The 21,784-nt window shown below is 39.0% G+C and overlaps 1 protein-coding gene across 3 annotated transcripts in view; it reads right to left on the bottom strand.

Annotated features, from left to right (window-relative positions):
• Positions 1-12,422, bottom strand: part of SLC26A7 (solute carrier family 26 member 7) — a 119,476-nt gene extending 107,054 nt beyond the window's left edge. For 2 of the 3 annotated variants that reach the window (XM_058698525.1, XM_058698522.1), the window contains exon 1: positions 11,843-12,422. In XM_058698525.1, the coding sequence (XP_058554508.1) occupies positions 11,843-12,035 (193 nt within the window). In that variant the 5' untranslated portion in view covers positions 12,036-12,422. The remainder of the gene's footprint in view (positions 1-11,842) is intronic. The other variant, XM_058698524.1, reaches the window with a different exon arrangement.
• Positions 12,423-21,784: the final 9,362 nt, after the last annotated feature.

Genomic DNA, 21,784 nt, shown 5'->3' with positions numbered 1-21,784 from the left:
GACCCTTTCTCCCTACCACCCTCCACCTCCCCCACCCAAAAGGAGGGCTGCTAATTGGAGAGGCCAGAGTTGAACACTCTTATGAGGCCTCGTTCCTTTTGTTTTTAATTAACAAATTATACTCCAGTATTTAATTATACAAATTATACTCCAGTATAATTAACAAAGAGTGTTAGTTTCAGGTGTAAAATACAGTGATTCAACAATTCCATACATTACTCAGTGCTCATTGTAATAAGTGTACTCTTAACCTGAGGCCACATCGCTTAATGGGTAAAGGTATGTTCACACATGTACATTTTTTCTCTTCCACTATTTCTTCCTCCATGCTGCTAATATGACAAAAAGACCAGGGCTTGCCTCAAGGTAAGTTCTGGCATACCTCTCTCTCACTCTCTTTTCACAAGCACATCCAAACCTTAGCTTTACAAGACAGAAGACCTTTTTGATCTCAGGTTCAAGTTGTTTTTGATACAATCCAGCTTAGCGAGAGCTATGCTTTAAACACTCAACACTAATGCAGCTAATAAAGCAGGTCACTGATTTCCCTTCCCCAAATGTTACCTGTGTATATAGTTTCCTTGCGATCCTCTCCAGAGAAAGAGTGATTAGCAGGACTTGATTTCTTAAAGTGCCAACTCCTATAATGCCATATGTCTGTACTAATCCAGTCTTGCCAGCTTGTCAAGACTGCCACTTTGGTCTCTTTATTGGCCCAGTTTTTACCACCAACTCTTCATTTCATGTTTTGTTATATAGATGGGCTGGTACTACTTTTCATGTTCCTAAATAAAAATACAGAATTCTTTGGCAGCTGCCTAGATTATGCAACCTACTCACAGCAGAAAGTGGCTGAAACCAATACTCTACAAACTTCCATTAAGAAAATGTTCCCACCCTTACATAGCCACACCAGATTGAGATCTTCAAGGCTGAAAAACAAGATCATATTCTCATATACTTCGTACGAATTTCTGAGGAAGGAAAAAATAATAAGGCCCTTGTGGGCTGGAGTGTTGTCTTATACTTCTCTGTCTCTTTCCAAGAACATAGCAAAATACTGCGTAGTCTTTCAAGTATGTTTTTTAATAGAAATGAATAAAGCACCCTAGGAAGACAGATTAGTATTCTTGAAAACAAAATAATTAGGTGGCACTAGGCACTTCCAAGAACTACACATAAGAAATCAAACCCAAACTGTGTGGGTAATGATGAAAGTTACTTCCCTCCGGTAACTGGTTTGTGGTGGTCTTAGAATTGTTATTAGCAAACCACAGTATAATCAGCTGTCTGGTTCACAGCATCAGTGGGCTCAGGGCTCAGCGATATTACAAATGGGTCTCCCAGAGTCAATTTACATATGTTCAAGAACCACAACTATATGCAAACAAAATTCCCATAGACACACATTCTCTAGGTTCATAGACAAAGATCGTTAATCAAAGATCATTGGTTCTAATCACTAGAGGGGTTAAGGCAAATTACATCGTTCTGTTATGCCAGGGCTGCTTACACAGGTAGTAGCTCACAAACGTGAAAATAAAGAATTACCAGGACCAAGAAGCTTCAGGATCAACGGACCTACGAGCTTAAATATCAGAAACCGTAAGAGACTGAAAGTTTCCACGGGGAGAGTAGCCACCAAAAGGAGAGTGGACCCAGGAAAATTCTGTCCTATCATCTCAATTATGATTTTTCACTGTCAACAAACATTTGAGTACCTACCTACTATGTGCCAAATACTTTGATAGGAGCTGAAAGGGTTTCCTAGGACTCAGGACTTTCATTGCTGAAACCAGGACAGTTGGTCACCTTAGACTATAAAGAGTCCTAACTGAGGGGGGAAATCAAATATAAAAACAAATGCAATTGCGAGTTAAGTAGGTAAATTAGGGAACACAGGGTGAAAAAGAAGAGATGTGGCTGCAAAAGTAAGTTCCAGACATTGAAGGGCTTTGATAAACATCTTCAGAAGTCTACTCCTGTCTAATGAGAGAAAAGTTGACTATTTATATACCTAACTACATTCTAAATTGTGTCTGCTTTTATATTAAATATATACTGCTTCTGCATGCTGTCATGAATTTGGACAACCAAGCTGTCCTTGAGCCGAATCTGAGAACGTCCTGCTCTGGATTGGAAAAGGATGAATAACAAGAACCAAGTGGTGCTGATATAAAAGGATAGCGAGTGTTGGGGAATGTGATAAGTTGGAAAGTCCATGCCCACAGAAAGGGTGCAAGCACCAATCAGCTTCAGCCTAGGAGTTTCCGGTCAGGAATATGAGCCCTTTGTTATTAGATGATTAGATTCAATACAGGGGGAACACCCACTCAGTTTTAAAACAAAGTCTTCTGTTATTTAACTGACGGTTCCCAACATTATACATGTCAATAAAAAACACACCTGTGGTTTTGGTTCCAGGGAAGCATCTGGAGTTCCAGGGAGCCACGAGGGAAGGGCTGAGGGAAGGGAGGGGAAGTGAGAGAGACCAACAAGATGGTGTAAAGCAAGGACGCTGTATAGAGTGAAACACCAAAAAAGGTCCAAAAGCCATCAGCAAAGGTGCGGCTGAAGCAACTTAAGACAAAGATCTCCACTATCTAACTCAAAAAGAATTCTGGGGCAGTTTGAAATCGATCACAGAGACACAAAACCATAAACAAGAAGACCGTCTAACTGGCGTGGAAGGAATGATGGTGGCTTTTAATGAAGATCAGAGCATGGGCTCAGGATCAGAAAGACAAGCATTTAGATGCTCCCTCTGCTTTATAGAAACTGTATTACTTGGCACTACAAGCAAACTAATTCTCCTTCCTTCATCTGTAAAATATAGATAATAATGGTCTCAAACTCTTAGGTTATTCTGAAGATCGATTCATATAATACACCTTTAGTTTAGTACCCTTTATGGCATTATTTTAAGCATTCCACAAATGTTACAATATCTATTAACACTGAGGAAGTTGTCACAAGGACAGTGGGCATGAGGTATATTTGAGAGACATTCAGAAGAAAGAATTTAGAGAACCTCCTTAACTGAATAACGGTTGTGAAGGGGAAAAGGCAATTAGGATCGTCCCCAGACTCCTGCATAGACAATTGGGTAGATGGGGGTGACTTTCAGTATAATGCAGAACAGAGGATAAGGACTGATTTTGAGAGGGAAAATGATGTGTCCAGTTGTAAATATGTCCCTGGGAGACATTAAGATGGTGTTCAATATGCAGCCGGATATTTAGAGCTAGAACTAAAAAGAGAAACTTGGGCTAGAAATACATTTTTACAATTCACCAGCAGAAAAGTGGCAATTGAAGCCATGGAAATGGATTAGCTCATGAAAAACAAAATGTACGGGGAAAAGCTGATCAAGAACAAAGACTAGAGAAACACGCTTTTGTGTTTTTTATTTATAGAAATGGTGTTAAGCTGAGACAGACCTATGCCTCTGAGCTCATGGCTACGGAGGGAGTAGAGTCATGCCTGGTGGGCAGACATCTCCAAGGTCAGAAAAGTTAGAAGAGCTCTAGGTAGGCCTTCTCTTAGACTCAGAATGGCAAAGGACAAATGTCCACCGTGGTGCTCTGGGCAGGGGTGGTGAGGGTTAGAGACGGCATCTACTGTGATGGAGGAGAGCAGAGCTGAGATGAAGGGGAATAAACCGAGTGAAGACGAGTAAGCCTGGTTACAAACCCATGACACTCTGTCTTTCCCTTTTATTGCCCCTTAGCCTTTAGTAAAGTCTCATCCAAACAGCTTATCCGTGTGTTCCTTCCACCACATGGTGAAAGCCATTGTTCGTTGATGCTCGGGCCAGTGTTACAGCACGTGTCCTCTCCCTCTCTCATCTGAAGCAAGTCTAACAGAGGGCAGCGAGAAGCTCTGAAGGAAGAGAGCAGGAGCCCTGGTCCGGGTATTTCTTCCCAGTGGCAGAGCCCTCTTCCACTCTCAACCAGAATCTCTGGGTTTTATTTTATCAAGCAAGGTGTTATCATGGGTAGGGGCACCTGAGGGGCTGAAAGGAGGCTCGGGCATTCTTTTGCCCACGTTCGGTCCTCTATCTGTTATACTTGAACTAACAGGGGAACAGAAGGCAGTGAGGGATGAGGGATGGAGCCTGGCAGAATCAGGCCTGAGCCCCTCTTAAGCAGCGCTAGAACTGGGGGCAAGTGATCTAGTGTTCTGAGCCTCAAACCCCCCCTTCTCAGAAAAATATAAAATACAATGATATCTATCTTGCCAGGTTCTGTAGAATTAGAAAAAAATGTGCAATATTTAAATTGTAACAATTCTCAAATGTGTAGTTTAACTCAACTTAAACACTTTAATTTTTTTAATGTTTATTTTTGTGTGAGAGAAAGAGAAAGAGAGCGAGAAAAAGAACGCGACTGGGGAAGGGGCAGAGAGAGAGGGAGACAAAGAATCGGAAGCAGGCTCCAGGCTCTGAGCTGTCAGCCCAGAGCCAGATGTGGGGCTCAAACCCATAAACCACGAGATCATGACCTGAGCCAAAGCCAGATGCTTAACTGACTGAGCCACCCAGGCACCCCCACTAATTAAGCAATTTGCACATGCAAGTAAAAAGTTCAGGGTATGCTAGCTGTCTTCAGGACTGTTTCTCTCTGCTATGCTCTTTGCTGGGTTGGCTTCATTTTCAGGCTGCAGAGGTCCTGGGAAGCTATAAAGGCACATCATCCTCACTGCCAGCTGCCCCCACTACAATCCCAGGATGCCCTGGGATCCAGATTGATGGACCAATCAGGTCATCTGTATTACTGTTACCATTTTAAAACAAAAAGTGACTGACTTGTGGCATAGTAAATCCGTGCCCTTGTGCCTAGGTGGCAGATCTCATCCATGAACCAGTCCCTGGCCTGATGTAGGGGATTGTACCAATGACCAAGACTTGAGCCACAAGCTCTCACCGGGGCAATCACTGCGTCTGCACCCAGTTCTCAACACCATTACACAACAGAATCTGGGACAACTTATAAAAGGAAAAAACATAATGTCTCAATGTCTGGAAACCACTCCCAGGAAATTTGACAATTGCCTGACAATGGCACCCAGGTACCAGTATTCTTTTAAGCCCTAACGTGATTCCAATGGATCTGCAGGGTTGTTTTTTTTTTTTTTATGTTTATTTTTGAGAGAGAGAGAGACAGAGGTGAGTGGGAGAGGGGCAGAGAGAGAGAGAGGGAGACACAGAATCCGAAGCAGGCTCCAGGCTCTTAACTGTCAGCACAGAGCCCGATGTGGGGCTCAAACCCACGAACTATGAGATCATGACCTGAGCCAAAGTCAGACACTTAACAGACTAAGCCACCCAGGCACCCCCCCCCCGCCAACAGATCTACAGGTTTGAGAATCCTGGTTGAGGGGGACTTAACCCACTGATGAGCCTAGACTCCATCACTAGAGCCAAAATTACAACCTCATATACACATATACTAAACCACATATACTAAAAATGGAAGAGAGGTTGTTTCTTCAAAAACAATCCAAGATATAGTCATTAACAGGAGCAAGGATGGATCCCAGCTGGCAAAAACAGAAGTCTGCTCCAAATAGGCCACACGCTTCATCTTCACACTCACTGCCAATCTATTTTGTTGCAAACCTTGCTAAATTCTCCACACCCTAAAAGGAAAGGTCATGATTCTGCCATGGGAACAACTCTAAACACTATAAAGAGCATTCCTCTAAGGGCAGAAGTATGTAAATGACCCTTTAATATACAGATCATCATCACTTTACATTTAAGAAGAAGAAAAAGAAAACCAGGAGTGTCAAATGAAGCCTGAAGTTATACTGTGAGGCGAGGTCAGGGCATAGATTGAAATGGAAGAGAAAAGTCAGCAAAGTGTTACTAACCGGTGGGCGTATTTTCATAAGGGTCAGGACAAGTATACTTGAGACTTGCTTGGCAATATTTTGCTGCCCCTTGTTCTGGAGGAGAGAAAAGTTACTAGCAGGGAGAACTAGTGACTAAGGGCGTTAGGTTAGAGATATCACTAATGCTAGGATTCTGTATCCTCAAAGCTGAGACCACGCAGGGGAAAATTCCCAGACAAGCCTTTCATCCTCCCAATGCAGGACGCTTCAGGAGTTTCCACTTACTGTTCCACATGTCACTAAGCTGCCCTCAGGAGTGCAACGAGGCTCGGCTTCCACACATGTGTTTCGGTGCCAGCAATGCCACACATTCTGCATAATTATAAGGAATATCCATCTTTTGTCTGCGGCCCAGAACACTGTGGTTTGAACATCAGGCAACCCTATGGCAGCATAAAATTTTCATGGTTTGGGAACAAAATTTCTAGGTGATCCCTTAGGAATGCAAGGCAAAACATTCTCATATTCCTTCTCAGTGGATTAGCTTCTTACATGGCAAGTCGTGCATTTAGGTCTCCTCCCTGTCTCGGTGCTTGAGTTTTCAGGTTGGAAACAAAGAAACTATTTCCCCCAAGTGCTTGTTCAGGCTAGAATGTGGACTAGGTACTCTAGGGAGTACAGTCTTGTACTGCTCAGGTTGCCCACCATGTTTGCGATATGTTTTAAGTTAATGACATTCTCTAGGATGTTTGCTCATCTTCAAAACACATTCTGTAGTGAGGTCCCCCAAAATGTCAGTTACAGGTTATTGTGGTAGATGTGATTATAATGCCTTGTACCTGCTGGTGGCGATGAGGGCTTCCAGATTTATTAAAGATTTTTTAAAATGCACATTGTTTCAAAGAAATATTTGAATATGCTGAAAGAGTGATCTAAGGTTTCTCTTCCTTTGAAATGAGGACATCCATACTTTTATTTATTTACTTTGGGGAGGTGTAATCCTCTTTAGCAGTCTGGCAACACCTATGAACTCCTTCCCAGAATTTTTTTTTAAAACAATTAACAGAGGGGTGCCTGGGTGGCTCAGTCAGTTGAGTGGCTGACTTCACCTCAAGTCATGATCTCACCGCTTGTGAGTTCAAGCCCAGTGTCAGGCTCTGTGCGGACAGCTGAGTCTGGAGCCTGCTTTCGGATTCTGTGACTCCGGCTCTCTCTGCCCCTCCCCCACTCGTGCTCTGTCTCTCTCAAAAGTAAATAAACGTTAAAAAATTAAAAAATAATTAACAGAAAATGCAAAGGGTTATAAAGAAATGAAGTCTATTGGAATACATAAATCCAGGTTCACAGACCTAAAGGTTCTGTGAATCCGAGCCCCACTTCCGTTGAACTCAAACCCTACTTCGGATGAGCCCCACTTCCCTCCCTCCCCCTCTCTCTCTGCACCCCCCAGTCACTTGCGCCCTCTCGCTCTCAAAAAAAAAAAAAACAAAAAACCTTCTGTGGATCTAAGTTAAGAACCTAATCTTATGTAATCTCTCAGTAAAGGTTTTTATTTAGGGATGAGTTAGGGGCATATCAGGCAAATTGACAAAACCATTGACAAAACATACGTCTGAATTTGTTTCGTCTTGGCAGGCGAAACAAATTCAGACACAGGCTGGGCAGGTAACAGGAATACTAGCCGGAAGGGTGGCAATGGGTGAGTGATGAAGAAACTGGCAAAATGCAAAGTGCATGCCCTGTCTAAAGGGGGTGGCCTCTAGGAAGGCCCAGCAGATCTTTGCCAAATGGGAATATGGGCCCCGTATGGCCATGTATTCGCCTTTTTCAAGAGAGGTCAAGCATCTGGATTTATATAGGAACTGTTCATATTTGTTGATGTTGGCTGGAGAAAAAATTAACATTGTTTTGGAAGAAAGGAAATATATCTTTTACCAGATTTGTCTGGAGGGCTGCAAGTTTGTAACTTCAGGAAAGTAAAAGGAATTGGAAGACATTACTCACTCATATTTTTAATGTATTCCTTACTCTTAGTATCTCTGTTGCATTTCTTCTGAAAACCTAAAAATGTAAATTTAATTTCCTTCCTCGAGTGGCACTATGCTACTATGGAATAATCAGAGGTTGCAGGAGCTAAACTGTTTTTAATACTTCCAGCAAATATTTATTAAAAACATACTTCTATGCAACAGGCAACACGCAAGTTGGTAAAAAAGTAAAGATTGAAACATTACCTTTGTTTCCAGAGCTTACAGACCAGTGTGGAAAGAGTTGTATCGAAATATTGTAACTCAATCTGCTAAGGCCTATCGTGCAGATAGGTAAAAAGTACAGAGGGAGTAGGAGGGAAGAAAATAATGCATCTTCCCGGGAGATTGGGAGGGATTTTCAGAGGAGAGGCCTCTTTGAGTAGACCTTGGTATCAAGGGCCCCAGATTGTTAATGATCTAATAAATTATTCTGAAGAATTGGCCTTTTATCCAAGAGGAAAGAGAGGACTGAAGATTTTTGGACAGAGAAGCCATGTGTTCAGATGTTCACATTCTGGCTGCAGTATGCAACATGGCCTACAGGAGGAGACAGAGAAGGAAGGGCCACAAAATGATTTCAAGGGCGCAGACAGTGAACTAGGGCCGCAGCAGGAGGCCTGCAGAAGACTACGTGGTTGGAAAGACAATCAGCGACTGGAAGTAACAGAACCTAGGGGCTGACTGTGTGCTAACGAGCTAAGTGGCAAAAGAGAGCGAAGAGTTGGGAATGACTTTTGAGACCCCCCCCCCTATGAGAAGCAGTCTGGTGTAAGATAAGACACTCCTGGAGCCAGACTCTTTTGAGTTCCGATCCTAACTCTTCCACTCATTTGCTGTGTGACTTCAAGCAAGTGACTTATTCTCTCTGAGTCTCAGTTTTGTATACAATGTCAAATGTTCTTACCACACCGTTTACATGTGTGCTTGAAAATTACTGTTATTATTTTTAATTATTATAATTCTAGTTAGGATGGTGGTGCTATTCGGTTTGTTCTAGAAGACTAAATGCTGCAGTTGAAGTGCTTTTAGAAAAGTCTATGTTTGTACAATTGGAGATGTGGATCTTGGGTTTAGGAGAAAGTTTCATTAGCAGGCTGACGGTCGTTAAAACCTCTTATGCAGATTAAAAAGCCTAAGGCCTTCTTGGAGAAGAAGGCCAGGGTTTGAGTCTCCTGGACACTGATGCTTGGGTGGACTGAGGAAGAGGCAAAAGCTGCAGAGGCTCGCAAGAAGAGAAGGCCAGAGACGTGGTAGGAGAAAAATGAAAGAGCAATGTCTCAAAACCAAGAGAAGAAAGTCTTAGAAGGAGTATACTCAATACGTAAAATGCTATACGTGAGTCAAATACGATAGTGACTGATAATCATCGATATTTAACAATTGGGAAATCTTTAGTAAAGCAATTTAAAGTACATAATTTAAAATATCTGACATATAGAATACATTCGAATGTTAGTTTCCATTATCCTTCTCAATTTTAAAGACATTTCTAGAGAGAGAAGAATGAAAAACTACTGGATTGAACCATATAACTTTCCATATTTATAGGTCAAAAAATGTTTGATTCAACTATTTCACATAATTCAACTATGCCGAGTAACTGAAAAGCTGCTTCCAAGATCAGCAGAGGGAAAACAGGTATTTGTTTCTATTGTGTTATGATGCAAAAGCAAAAATTACCCCTTTCTTCCAATTTTCCTAAAGAAATGGAGCTGGTAATGAGTGCCTATACTCACATAAATAGAAGCTAATGATATCTAAATGCCATTCTTACTGTATATTCCACTGTAGTTATTTTCTTCGTCACTCGCCTTTGAGTCTAAAATCTTCAGGGATGAAACCTAAATGAAAAAGTAATTTGAAGGGAGGAATACTCATACCTTTCCAAAGGAATGTCTTTTATTACCAATAACATTGGTATTATGAAAAAGTCTAGTTATCTTGGCAGTGTAGAACATAAAGTATAAAATGTTAAAAGTGTTGGCTTTGGAATCAAGCCCTCATTCTACCACTTATCAGGTATGAGATCCAGGGAAAATTACTTGCTTTTCTAAACCTCCATTTTCTCATATGGAAAATGAAGAAGAGACTGCTGTCTCTTGGGCTTTTGTTAGGAAAGGGGAGGACAATGAACACAGGGGCTTAGCACGGTGCCCCTTATAACAATGGTAACCTATATTTCACTTTTTATCTCTCCATGGTGGGTAAGCATGAGAAAGTTGAAGAGAACTGTTTTCAAAAGAATAGGTACTTTTTGAAGAATCTGTCTTTTCATACATCAACGAAAACCTTCAAGTTCTTTCTAGCGGCATAGCCTTGCCCAATCACTGGTAGCTTTCCAAGAGAACCAACAGCCAGATCCATAACTTTTCAAGACACAGGGCTGAGTAAGCTTTGTGCTTCCCATCAGTCAGGGGCTGGCCAATGTGTTTCTTTATAACCAATGAAATATATGACTCATAAAACAAAATCCCTCAAAATCTCTATCTAAATGAAAGCCATACAATTAACTACCAAAGACTTACACATAAATACTCTTGCTAAGGGTGTATCACAGACATCTTTATCATATCCCCAGATTTCCTTATTAACTTGATATTCTATAGAGATGACAAAGCAAACTATTTAAAAATAGATTTCTCTTTCACTTTACATTACATTAAAGCAAAATAAATTTATAAATTTATACTAAAACTATCTGGTGAAAAAGCCCTTGGAAGTCAATCGCTTAGATTCAAAGTACACAGTAGTGTCACATTTTGAATTTAAAACTGAATAAAAACAGGGCTCAGAATGCCCTAACCTATTATTTACTTTGCAGTTTTATTAAAGATTACCATGTTTCACTATTGGCGAAATGGTCATTAAAAAATGTAATATTAGACTATTCAGGGAAATGGAATCCCATAAAGTATGATAGTCTTATGGATCTTAAAGTAAAGCCACCAGTGCAGATGGTCCTAATCATACTAAAAACACAAATACACAAACCAGTTTGTTCCAGCTACAGAATAATTCAATTAAAAGAGTGCTTATAATTTAACAGAATGAATAATAGTTCAAGCTAGGGATGTAGTGAAACTGCAAGGAAATATAAATCTACAGAGTCTATGCCAAGGAAAGTGTTCCAAATTTTCAAGGTTGAGAAATTGGTTCCCTTCCGTGCTACAGGTAGGAAATTATTACTTGAATTAGCAAAATAATAATAATAATGCAATAAATATATCTTTAAGGAAAACGCATGCACACACACACATGTTCACACACATGTACACATTACTTAACTTAAAGCTTTCACCAAGAGAAACACCTATGTATCAAAATCCAGAATACCACTTAGAATCTGTTTTGGGAAAGTTAAACTCAGACTTCTCACCAGTTTAAATTTCTTATTGAGAAATAAATACAGTATGTAATGTGATACAGAATTAAATCAACATGCACAGTAAAATACAAGCTCTAAGGACACACAGGATTCTCTTTGCAAATAATGGTTTTTGGCAAAGAGCCTCCTTTATGTACAGAAAGCTCTGTTCCTTGCTTATAGCGACTCTCAAGGCTACAACAGGTAATTGTGTGCTGCTAATTAGGTTTACAAACGATATGTTCAAGCCAGGAGATATTTTATAGCTTGACTCAGTGAAAGTAACAAACTGTATCAGTAAGGTCAAGCTATAAAAATTCATTCTCCCACAATTACTGATCTTTTACACTTATATAGTATGAATTTTAACATTGCAAATATGTAATATTACCATTCAAAAATTGGTTCAGTGTTTAATAGCTTTAAAAAATAGAAAAAAAAAGACAACTAGGAAAGCTTTTGTATATAGACAGTCAATGCGCTTATTTTCCCACAATTAATTAAGTGTCCATTTCACTAGCAAAATTATAGATCATGGGTCATAATACTCTTCCAAGAAAGCAAAGTGACATCTATTCTGCTTAAAACAGGAAAATCAAATGCAGTACATTACCTTGTGTCACCTGTTGAACTGCCAACATTATCCCAGACATGGTGTCTGGAACCAGGTTTTCTCTCAGATTATATTGTGGTGCCCATTCCAGAATAGGTAGCCGCCTTCTACACCACTGTTTAAAGTCTTCACAATGAGGGGTATGCATCTTGCTCCACAGCATGCTTTTCTTTTTCCTCTTTGCCCCTGTCATTTTTCAGATTCTCTCTTGTAGAAGTAAACTTCTTTAGACAAGAAAAAAAAAAAATCGTTGCAGAACACCTCTTTTCAATGCCAGGCTCCAATTCGTCCGTGGTTTACAATGTCAAAGCTATCCAGAAAAATAAATCAATAAAAGAGGGAGAAAGGGAAAGAGATTAACAGAAGTACTTAAATATACGCAGCCAGGCTGTATGTCTTATTATGGTGAAGCTAATTAGTCTAGATTAAAAGCTATAGATTAAAACCTTGAATCCTTATCTGAGTAAGACGGGGAAATGGTTCCTGTTAGTCTAATATTTTTCTGATCTTGGAAAAGTAATGGGTTCAGTGTTAAGCTGGTCTAGAGCTCTTTCGCCAGTAATTCCCCTTATATTCACTGTAGTCTTATGTTTTTGGCTCCATTCCCAATGGCTAATGAGGTAGTTGTGGGCGTGTGTTGGAGGTGGGCTGGGTTATGCTAATGAAACCAGGAAGCGTTCAGCCAGTCCAGTCTCTCTCCTACAAGCTGTGCAAAAACATAAAACTGCCAGAGGGGTTTATAGTACAAAATATATTCAGACAATCTAGCCTTACTTTTTGAGGACGTGCATATTTTCAACACATCAGACGACTACAAGTTCTACAAAATTCAGAAAAATAAGAAGGTGTTGCTAAATGTCCTTATCTTTTTTATTCCCTGGAAGATGAGCTTTTCATTCATACAGAAACATTCAGACGGCCACTGCCCAGCCTGAGAACAGAATGCCAGTCTCATAAACAAACTGAAATTTCATCTCATGGGCTGAGAAAATAAGCATCACTATGAACTATGAACAAATATTCGTGGCAATAGTTCTTCCCTGTCTCTGAAATCGTTCATTCAGTTTTCTCGATTTCTCCAAACCATATAATTCTCACACTCATGCTAAGTAACTGGAATTTCTCAAGGAATAATGTATTGTTCAAACTACTGTTTGAAGTATACCCAGATTTTTGTGTGGTGCTGCCCTCTTTTCACACGACCTTTGGGAGATTTCTCTTTTTTCAATAGGGTGTTACATTTTATAATAGAACAGACAGGCTGTCAAAGATTTTTAGTTTATGATTGTTTCCCCCTGTCCCAGAAGAAAAAGCCTGCATTTATGAGTTGTGCCATTGGAATTAAACCAAAAAGCCAATATATTAACTAAAATTGTGAGGCCAAGAGAAAGAATATCATGGTATAAATTTACTGCAGCCCTTTTAATACCTATGTGTCCAGAGAGTAGAAATCTGGTTTCTGAAAGCCTTCAGAATAAAAAAGTACTTGAACTTTTGAATAAAAAAGGTCCTCTGCTGGACCTTTTTCCATTGTTTTTTGAATTAAGGTGGAGACTTGTTCCCTCAGCTTTCCAAAGATGGCATTGCTTTCTATCTGTGCAAAAATGTCTACCTTTCTTTATAAATCCAACGAATCCTAAATATGTAGGAATGTATGTATACTTCATTCATATGTACAGAATAGAATTTGCTTTGTATTTTTCTGATTGTTTGCATCGTGTTAAATTTACAAACTTTTCCTTAGTTTAGATATCACAGACTGAGTTGTAGTACTTTAACCCTATTCTTTTGGTGTGAGAAGTAGAACCAGATAACCAAATCCACTCTTAATAATGACGCTACATGGTTTTTCCTTCACAAACAGCAATCTTGGGTTTTGTTTTATAGACTACATTCAGGATATAAACAAAGTAATTCAGAAACCATATATCTATATATCTATATTTATCTATCTATCCTATGTATTACTTTTACAATCAAAATTAACACTAAAGATATTTTTTCAAAACATAGCTAGATCATAAATTCAAATCTATACTGACAAAATGAAAAAAAAAATGAAAGCTCGACTGAAATCACAAGCAATAGCTATGATTTGTGTAATTTCAATCATTTTTTAAAAATGTGTTAAATGTTTGTTAGTAACAAAGAATTCACATGAATGGATTTTCAGAATTTTAGATGAATCTGTATAGAAGTACCTAAATATATATTAGTGCCAGCAATCGTTCTAAAGTATCCTAAGACCAGGAAGGAGGAGAAATTAGTTTGACAAAACGGTTCCATTGTCTTTCAATCAAAAAACACTTAAAAATTACAATAAACCTTACCCCCCCCAAATCTTCGTTGAAGTGTAAATCTGGAATTCCAATATCCAGACTTTTTTCTAATTCTGTGCGTTTGCACATTATTTAAAACATGCCAAAATCTCACCCCAGAGCATGATGTCACTCCTATTTATAATCAACAATACCAAAAACCCTTATGAAGAAATTTATTCACACCCATGAGATTCTCAGAGTATGTTAGACCCAGCCCATAAAATGCAAGAAGACTAAATATATTTATTCAAAAGATTCAATGACTAAAATCAGCTTAAAGTTCAGTACTGTGTATCATCTATAGGAGACATCTTTTCCCAAATGTCCAGGCAACACTGAGACAATTAGAAAGATGAACATATCTTCCACCTCCTATGAGGAACGACAGAAAAATTCTTCTTCCTAAAATATCATTTTGATCACATCCTTGACATGTTTGAACTTCCATTGATCTCCAATATCAAACTCATTAGCACAAGCATGTGACCCTTCTCCACTCCCCTATCCATGGACTCTGACTAGCTTCTCATCACCTCCATTCAATTCAGTAGGTATTTATTGAATAACCACAATTTGATAGATTCTGTGTGAGGTGCCATAAAAGTGGAGTAGGGTGGTGGTAAGGGGAGATTGTCTCTATTGTCTGGGAGTTAACATTTAATGAAGGAAATAGAAAATATGTAACTAACTCACTCAAAGCAGAATGGGATAAGTTAATAACAGGTTGCACAAGGAATGTTATGGTTACCAGAGAAGGGAGAATTGCATGCTCACAGAGAAAAAAAGGCTTCCCATCCTACTCAGACCCTCTGTTCCAGCAGGTAAGTATAGCCACTGTTTATGGCACATTACTTTGACTCTTCAGTAGATCTCTATACTAGTTTTCCTTGTTCTATGGTCTTTTTCCTCATCTAAACATTTACTCAATACCTATATCTTCCATGAAACCTTCCCTGGCTTCCCCATACTTCTGTTCATGATGTACATCCAACACCCCGGTAACCCCGAAGCTACTTATGGGCCTACAGCTGTAGTCATTGTCCTCTATTGGTTTTCTTCTTTGAAATCTATTTGATTTTATTGTAGTCCATGTGGCTCATGAGATCGTAAATTCCTTGTGAGTAAGGATTATTTAAATAACTTGCTTTGCCTTTTTCCTTAGGATCTAATAGAAAGTTCAGCGTACATAGGATCCACTCACTAAAGTATTAACATATGAATGGCCCTACTCTTGAAATTACCCCAGAATTATTTAGCCTATCTCAGCCTGGTTTCCAGACTGTGATATTAAAGAATGAGGAAAATCGGTGTAGGGGGAAAGAGAGTAAGAGATAGTGGGGAAAATAGAGATCCTATGTTGCTCACCTTCTCACAGTTCTCTTACAATGTAAGGAAAGTTCTATCGTTTTCAACACAATTCCTTTTTCTTATATTATAGAGTCTAGGAGCAGAAGGAAGACAAACTAGATAGTAAGTGGAAGAGAAAGGGAGGAGAAAAAGCAAAGATAGAAAACCTCATGTGCTGGGGTTTCAGAGAGAATTTTACAGGGTTAGACTGTAAGAAGAGCCTCTGAAGAAAGTCTGAAGTATGAGGAAATTGAGTCAGGCTCGAATGAGGAAAGAACCTTCTAAGAAATGTTGTACAGGCTATAAATTGGACCACATTTAATGGGTTTTGAGAGACACTAGTTAAGATTAAAAATCTTGTGTTACTTTTGATTACAGTATTATGTTTCTTTGTGATCTAGCTCGCGACCGGGACACCTAAAGCACTGAATTATATCCAGGTTACACTTGGAAATATAGACTCATCAACTTCAGAGGGCATCACTCCAAACTCATGCCTGCTTCAAGAAGTTGATCTACAGCATTTCTATCAAGAGGACACTTTAAAAGGTTCCCATCTGAGGAGGAAAGTAGAGACTGTGAAATGAAGGCCATGTTCTGCTACTAAGCCACAGAACTGGCCTGGGGATACAACCACACAAAGAGAGCAACTTCTATTAAGTCATCTTCTAGGTTAGGAAACCTTTTCCTAATTCACCCAAAATTTTATATAGGCTGGCACAGCCCTGACTCCAACCTCTGTCTTAATTCTTCTAATGACTGAAACAGCTTAGAACAATAGCTCATTCCAATCTTCAGACATTCTAATTGTTAAAACATCTGTTTCCCAATTATTGTGCCAAGATGGGCTACTGAAAATGTTCACTCTTTTAAAAAAAATTTTTTTAATATTTACTTACTTTTGAGACAGAGAGAGACACAGCATGAGCAGGGAAGGGGCAGAGAGAGAGAGAGGGAGACACAGAATGTGAAGCAGGCTCCAGGCTCTGAGCTGTCAGCACAGAGCCCGACACGGGGCTCGAACTCACGAACCGTGAGATCATGACCTGAGCCGAAGTCGGACACTTAACCGACTGAGCCACCCAGGCGCCCCATGAAAATGTTCACTCTTTAGTATTTGCCCTAATCCCTGTAACACTTAACAATCAGTCAGCTTTAGGACTAATTCATTTAGTGCTATCCCAAAAGCGTTCAGATTTTTTTTTTTTTTTTGGTGCTATTTATTTCAGAAATACTGTTACATTTAAATGGGGTTGGGGATGCCTGGATGGCTCAGTCGGTTAAGCGTCCAACTTCGGCTCAGGTCATGATCTCACGGTTTGTGAGTTCGAGCGCCACATCTGGCTCTGTGCTGACAGCTCAGAGCCTGGAGCTTGCCTTAGATTCTGTGTCTCCCTCTCTCTCTAACCCTCCCCCACTCATGCTCTGTCTTTCTCTCTCAAAAATAAACTTAAAAAAAAATTTAAATGTGGATGCACACATACAAGTCAATTCCAGTCCTGAGCAGTACAGTTAACATTCTGTGTTACTCATGACACACAAACCATTATAGTAGTGTGAACAAAATCTTGTGCTCTCAGTGTCAATTACTAATGTACCTTACTTTGCTTTCTTTGGATTAAATAGCACTTCCCAGTTTGTATTCTTTACCATGTTTTTTCCTTCTGCCAATATTTTGTGTTCTGTGACTTATTTTGACTTATAAAAGCGGCCAAAAGGAGATAGCTCTGGTGGAACTTAAAAAAAATGCATGGGGGGGGGGGTATCAAATACATATTTTACAAGGATCCAAGGCATTTTCAAATACATGGGGAAGAAAAAAGAAAGAGAGAGACAGAGACAGGGAGAAAAGGAGGGAGGAAGATACTATGGACCACATGATTGTGTCCTTCCAATATTCTTATGTTGAACCCTTAACAATAAATGGGATAGTATTAGGAAGTGAGACCTTTGGGAAAGAATTAGTTTTATATGATGTCATGAGGATAGAGATCCCATGATAGGATTAGGTCTTTTTAAGGAGGAAAAAGAGACTATAGTTCTTTCTCTCAGCCATGTGAGATACAATGAGAAGGCAGCTGTCTACAAGCCAGGGAGAGAGCCCTCACCAGACATTTAATCTTTGAGTGCCCCAATCTTAGACTTCCCAGACTCCAGAACTGTGAGAAATAAATGTTTGTTATTTAAGTCACACAGCCTATGGTAATTTTGTTACAGCAGCCTGAGCTGAAAAAGACATAAAGGAAGGATGGGAGAAAGGAAAGAAAGGAAGAAGGAAGGAAAAGGAAAGAAGGAAACAGTAAAAATAGTTCATTGAGAATTAGTAAAAGCCCTTTCTCATTTCTGACCAACAACTGATATACAGTAAGTGAAATATACTATGGCTGGGGGCATATCATGACTTAACAAGATTTGAAAATGCCAAAAGGGGTAATTAGTGCAGTGCTAGAAATCCACCCCTTTAAGGACTTGATGATTGTGAATCTTTCACTACTCCTTTAGCTGTCCTATTTCTAGAAACATTAACCCCCATGTTAAAGGAAATATATGTAAATTGGAAAATTGTGATTGGGCTTCTCTTATGTATTCTCGTTTTTCAGCTACATGTCTTCAGTCCCTTCAATTATTTGCCATATGTGCTTTTCATCTTTTTAGTTTTAACCTATTTCTGTCTCTATATTTAAAGTAGGCTTTTTGTAGGCAACATGGAGTTGGATCTTGCTTTTTTAATACAATGTGACAATCTACGCCTTCTTTGAAGGCAAATTTATACTTATGTGATTATTGATATAGTTGGATTTAAATCTACCACTTTGCTACTTATTTTACACTTATTCCATCAGTTCTTTATTTTTCTCTCTTCTTACCATCTTTTGGATTACTTTCTATGACTCTTATTTCATTTGTTGGTCTATTAGCTATAGCTCTTATTTTGGTGATCACTTCAGGGTTTATATTGCACATCTTTAACTTATCAAAGTCTATCTTCAAAAGAGAGTATATCACTTCACATTTAGTATAAGGACCTTATAACTATACACTTCTATTTTCCTTTGTGCTATTATTGTCACATATTCATGCCCATATGTGTTATAAACCCCCAAATATATTATTACTTTCTGTCTTAAAGTTGCTTATCTTTAAAACTTTTTTTTAACGTTTATTTTTGAGACAGAGAGAGACAGAGAATGAACAGGGGAGGGTCAGAGAGAGAGGGAGACACAGAATCTGAAACAGGCTCCAGGCTCTGAGCTGTCAGCACAGAGCCCGATGCGGGGCTCGAACTCATGGACCACGAGATCATGACCTGAACCAAAGTCGGACGCTTAACCAACTGAGCCACCCAGGCGCCCCATTAAAGTTGCTTATCTTTTAAAGACAGCTAAATAATTTAAAAAGTCTATTATATTTACCCATGAAGTTACCATTCCATTGGTCTTCGTTTTTCCTTGGATATTCCCAGATTTTCATCTGTTATTATTCTCCTGCCTGAAGTATTTCCTTTAGCATTTTTTCTTGCGCAGGTTTGCTAAATGAATTCTTTCAGGTTTTATATATCTGAAAAAGGTTTTATTTTACCTTTGTTTTTGAAAGATAATTCCATTCTGTTGTAGATTCTAGGTTGGCAGGGGTTTTCTTTGTTGTTATTGTCATTGTTGCATTCTGTTTGTTTTAGCACTTTAAAGACATTGCTTCACATTTAGCTTGCATTGTTTCCAACAAAAAATTTTTTGTCATCTTCTTTGTTCTTCTGTACATGTGCCTTTCTTCCCTAGATCTTTTAAGTCTTTACCACTGGTTTTAAGTAGTTTCTTTATGATGTATCTTGGTGCATCTTCCTCCCAACTTATTTTGTTCTTCTTGATGTACATACTTGGTGTTTGTCAAGCTTCTTAGATATGTGAGTGTACAGTTTTCATCATATTTGAAACATGTCTGGCAATTACTTATGCAAATATTTTTTCTGCCCTACATCCTTTGGAGACTCCAAATAAATATATATTAGGCTACTTGATATTCTCCCACAGTTTACAGATGCTTTTATGTACATTTATTTCAGGCTTTTTTTAACGTTTCATTTTGGGTAGCTTCTACTGCTGTCTTCAAGTTCACTAATCTTTTATTCTGTAGTGTTTAATCCACTGTTAATTCCATCCAGTGTGTTTTTCATCTTGGAATTCAAAAGCAAGACCTAAAAGCATTATACTGGTAGGTCGGACCACAGGAACATTTATTCCCACTATTGAGACAAAACCAAATTCGCTACTTGATGTTCTGTGGATCATGAGATTTTCACTCTGGCTAATGGAAACATGAACTATTCCTGACCCTGTGTGAGTCCCTAGGATCGCTCCTTCTAACCATTTACCTAGTGTCTATAGATTCCTCACATTCATGTGCTGATCTTTACTTAGCTGAATATTCAGCATGTGTAGATTTCTTAGACTCTATCTCTGTGTCACTCTTTTCTCTCATACTCTGCCATGTGAAATCTATCTGCTTTGGCCTCCCCAGACTCCCAGATCCTTCTCTGTAGCTTAGAGAAACTACCATCTCCTGGGCTCCCACCTACCCCCATGCTCTGCTGTACCATGGCTTGGAAATTTTCCTAGCAGTAAGCTGGGACAATCATTGAACTCATTTAATTTGTCTCCAATATCTCCATTATTGTCCTTTGTTGCCTAATATCCAAATTCCTGCCAGTATTGTTTCACATACTTTGTCAGGTTTTTTATTTGTTTCAGGCAGAAGGGTAAGTTTAGTCCCTACTACTCCATTCTGGCTGGACATAAAAGTTATTCATCATGTAATATGGCTTTCAAGCAGCCCACCATTATGACCGTTTCCATATCATTTGCTACAGCTTCCAATTTTCCTTTTAGAATGTGATACCAGAATTTAATAGTGCTTAGCTGTATTCTGACTAAAAGTGTAAACAATACCATATGATTAAATTCTAACTATTTCCAAACCAATCTGTTAAATGATATGTTCTCCATTCTTTTTATGTAGGAGCTTTTTATAACAATCTAAGCACCAAGTTTTACATCAAACCTTATCTGATATATTGAATCTGGTCATTCAATTAATTTTGCCGAAGTCTTTCTGAATCTGACCCAGTCATTGTTAATACTGATAATTATATATTTCACTTCAACATATTAGCTATTCCTTCAAGCATCGTGTTACCTGTATTAGTTAGCTCAGACTGCCATAAAAAATACTATAGAATGGGGCGCCTGGGTGGCGCAGTCGGTTAAGCGTCCGACTTCAGCCAGGTCACGATCTCGCGGTCTGTGAGTTCGAGCCCTGCGTCAGGCTCTGGGCTGATGGCTCGGAGCCTGGAGCCTGTTTCCAATTCTGTGTGTCTCCCTCTCTCTCTGCCCCTTCCCCATTCATGCTCTGTCTCTCTCTGTCCCAAAAATAAATTTAAAAAAACGTTGAAAAAAAAAATACTGTAGAATAAGTAGCTTATTCTAGAAACCCCAGGAATTTATTTCTCATGGTTCTGGAGACTGGAGAGTCCAAGATTAAGGTACCGGCCAATTGGATTCCTGGTGAGGACCCTCTTCCTACCTTGTAGACATACACCTTCTCACTGTGTCCTTACTCACATAGCAGGGGGAGAAAGAATAAGCAAGCTCTGATATCTCTTCTTATAAGGGCACTAATCCAATCAGAAAGGCCCCATCCTCATGACCTGATCTAAACTTAATTAGCTCCTGAAGGCCCCATCTCCAAATACCATCATACTGGAGGTTAGGGCTCTAACATAAATTTGCAGAGGACAGAATTCAGGCCATAGCATTACCCAGAAATTGGTTAAGCATCCTATGTGCCCTTATTCAAATCAATGAATAAGAAAAACCAGACACATCTACTAGACTCCTTCAGATTAAAATTTATTCTTTAGTAGGAATTATTTGAGAAAAGTCAAATAGTATTTTTTTTTCATTTTGTCCAAAAAGGTGTCTTAAGAGTCTATATAGCAAACTTATTCCTGAAATCAAATATACTATGTCTTTAGTAGTAATGTAACATTTCAATCTAGTATTTCTATTAAAAGAGATCATGGAATTTGTCTAATAGTTTCATTAGACTCTCCCTCTGGGCACAGTCCTCATCTAGAAGGGATCATAATATCAGAGGAAAAATTGGCTTTTTGGAATTGTTGTGTTACTTAGAAGAAAAATAGCTAAAACAGTCCACACAGCCTATATTGCTGCACTAGGATCAGTCCAGAAAAGTAAATTTCCCCAACATTATCAACATT

The sequence above is a fragment of the Neofelis nebulosa genome, chromosome 14 (genome assembly GCF_028018385.1).
Source record: "Neofelis nebulosa isolate mNeoNeb1 chromosome 14, mNeoNeb1.pri, whole genome shotgun sequence".
In the NCBI taxonomy this organism is placed as follows: Eukaryota; Metazoa; Chordata; class Mammalia; order Carnivora; family Felidae; genus Neofelis; species Neofelis nebulosa.
Note: the sequence above shows the minus strand (reverse complement) of the source record. Positions and strands in the feature narration are given on the sequence as shown.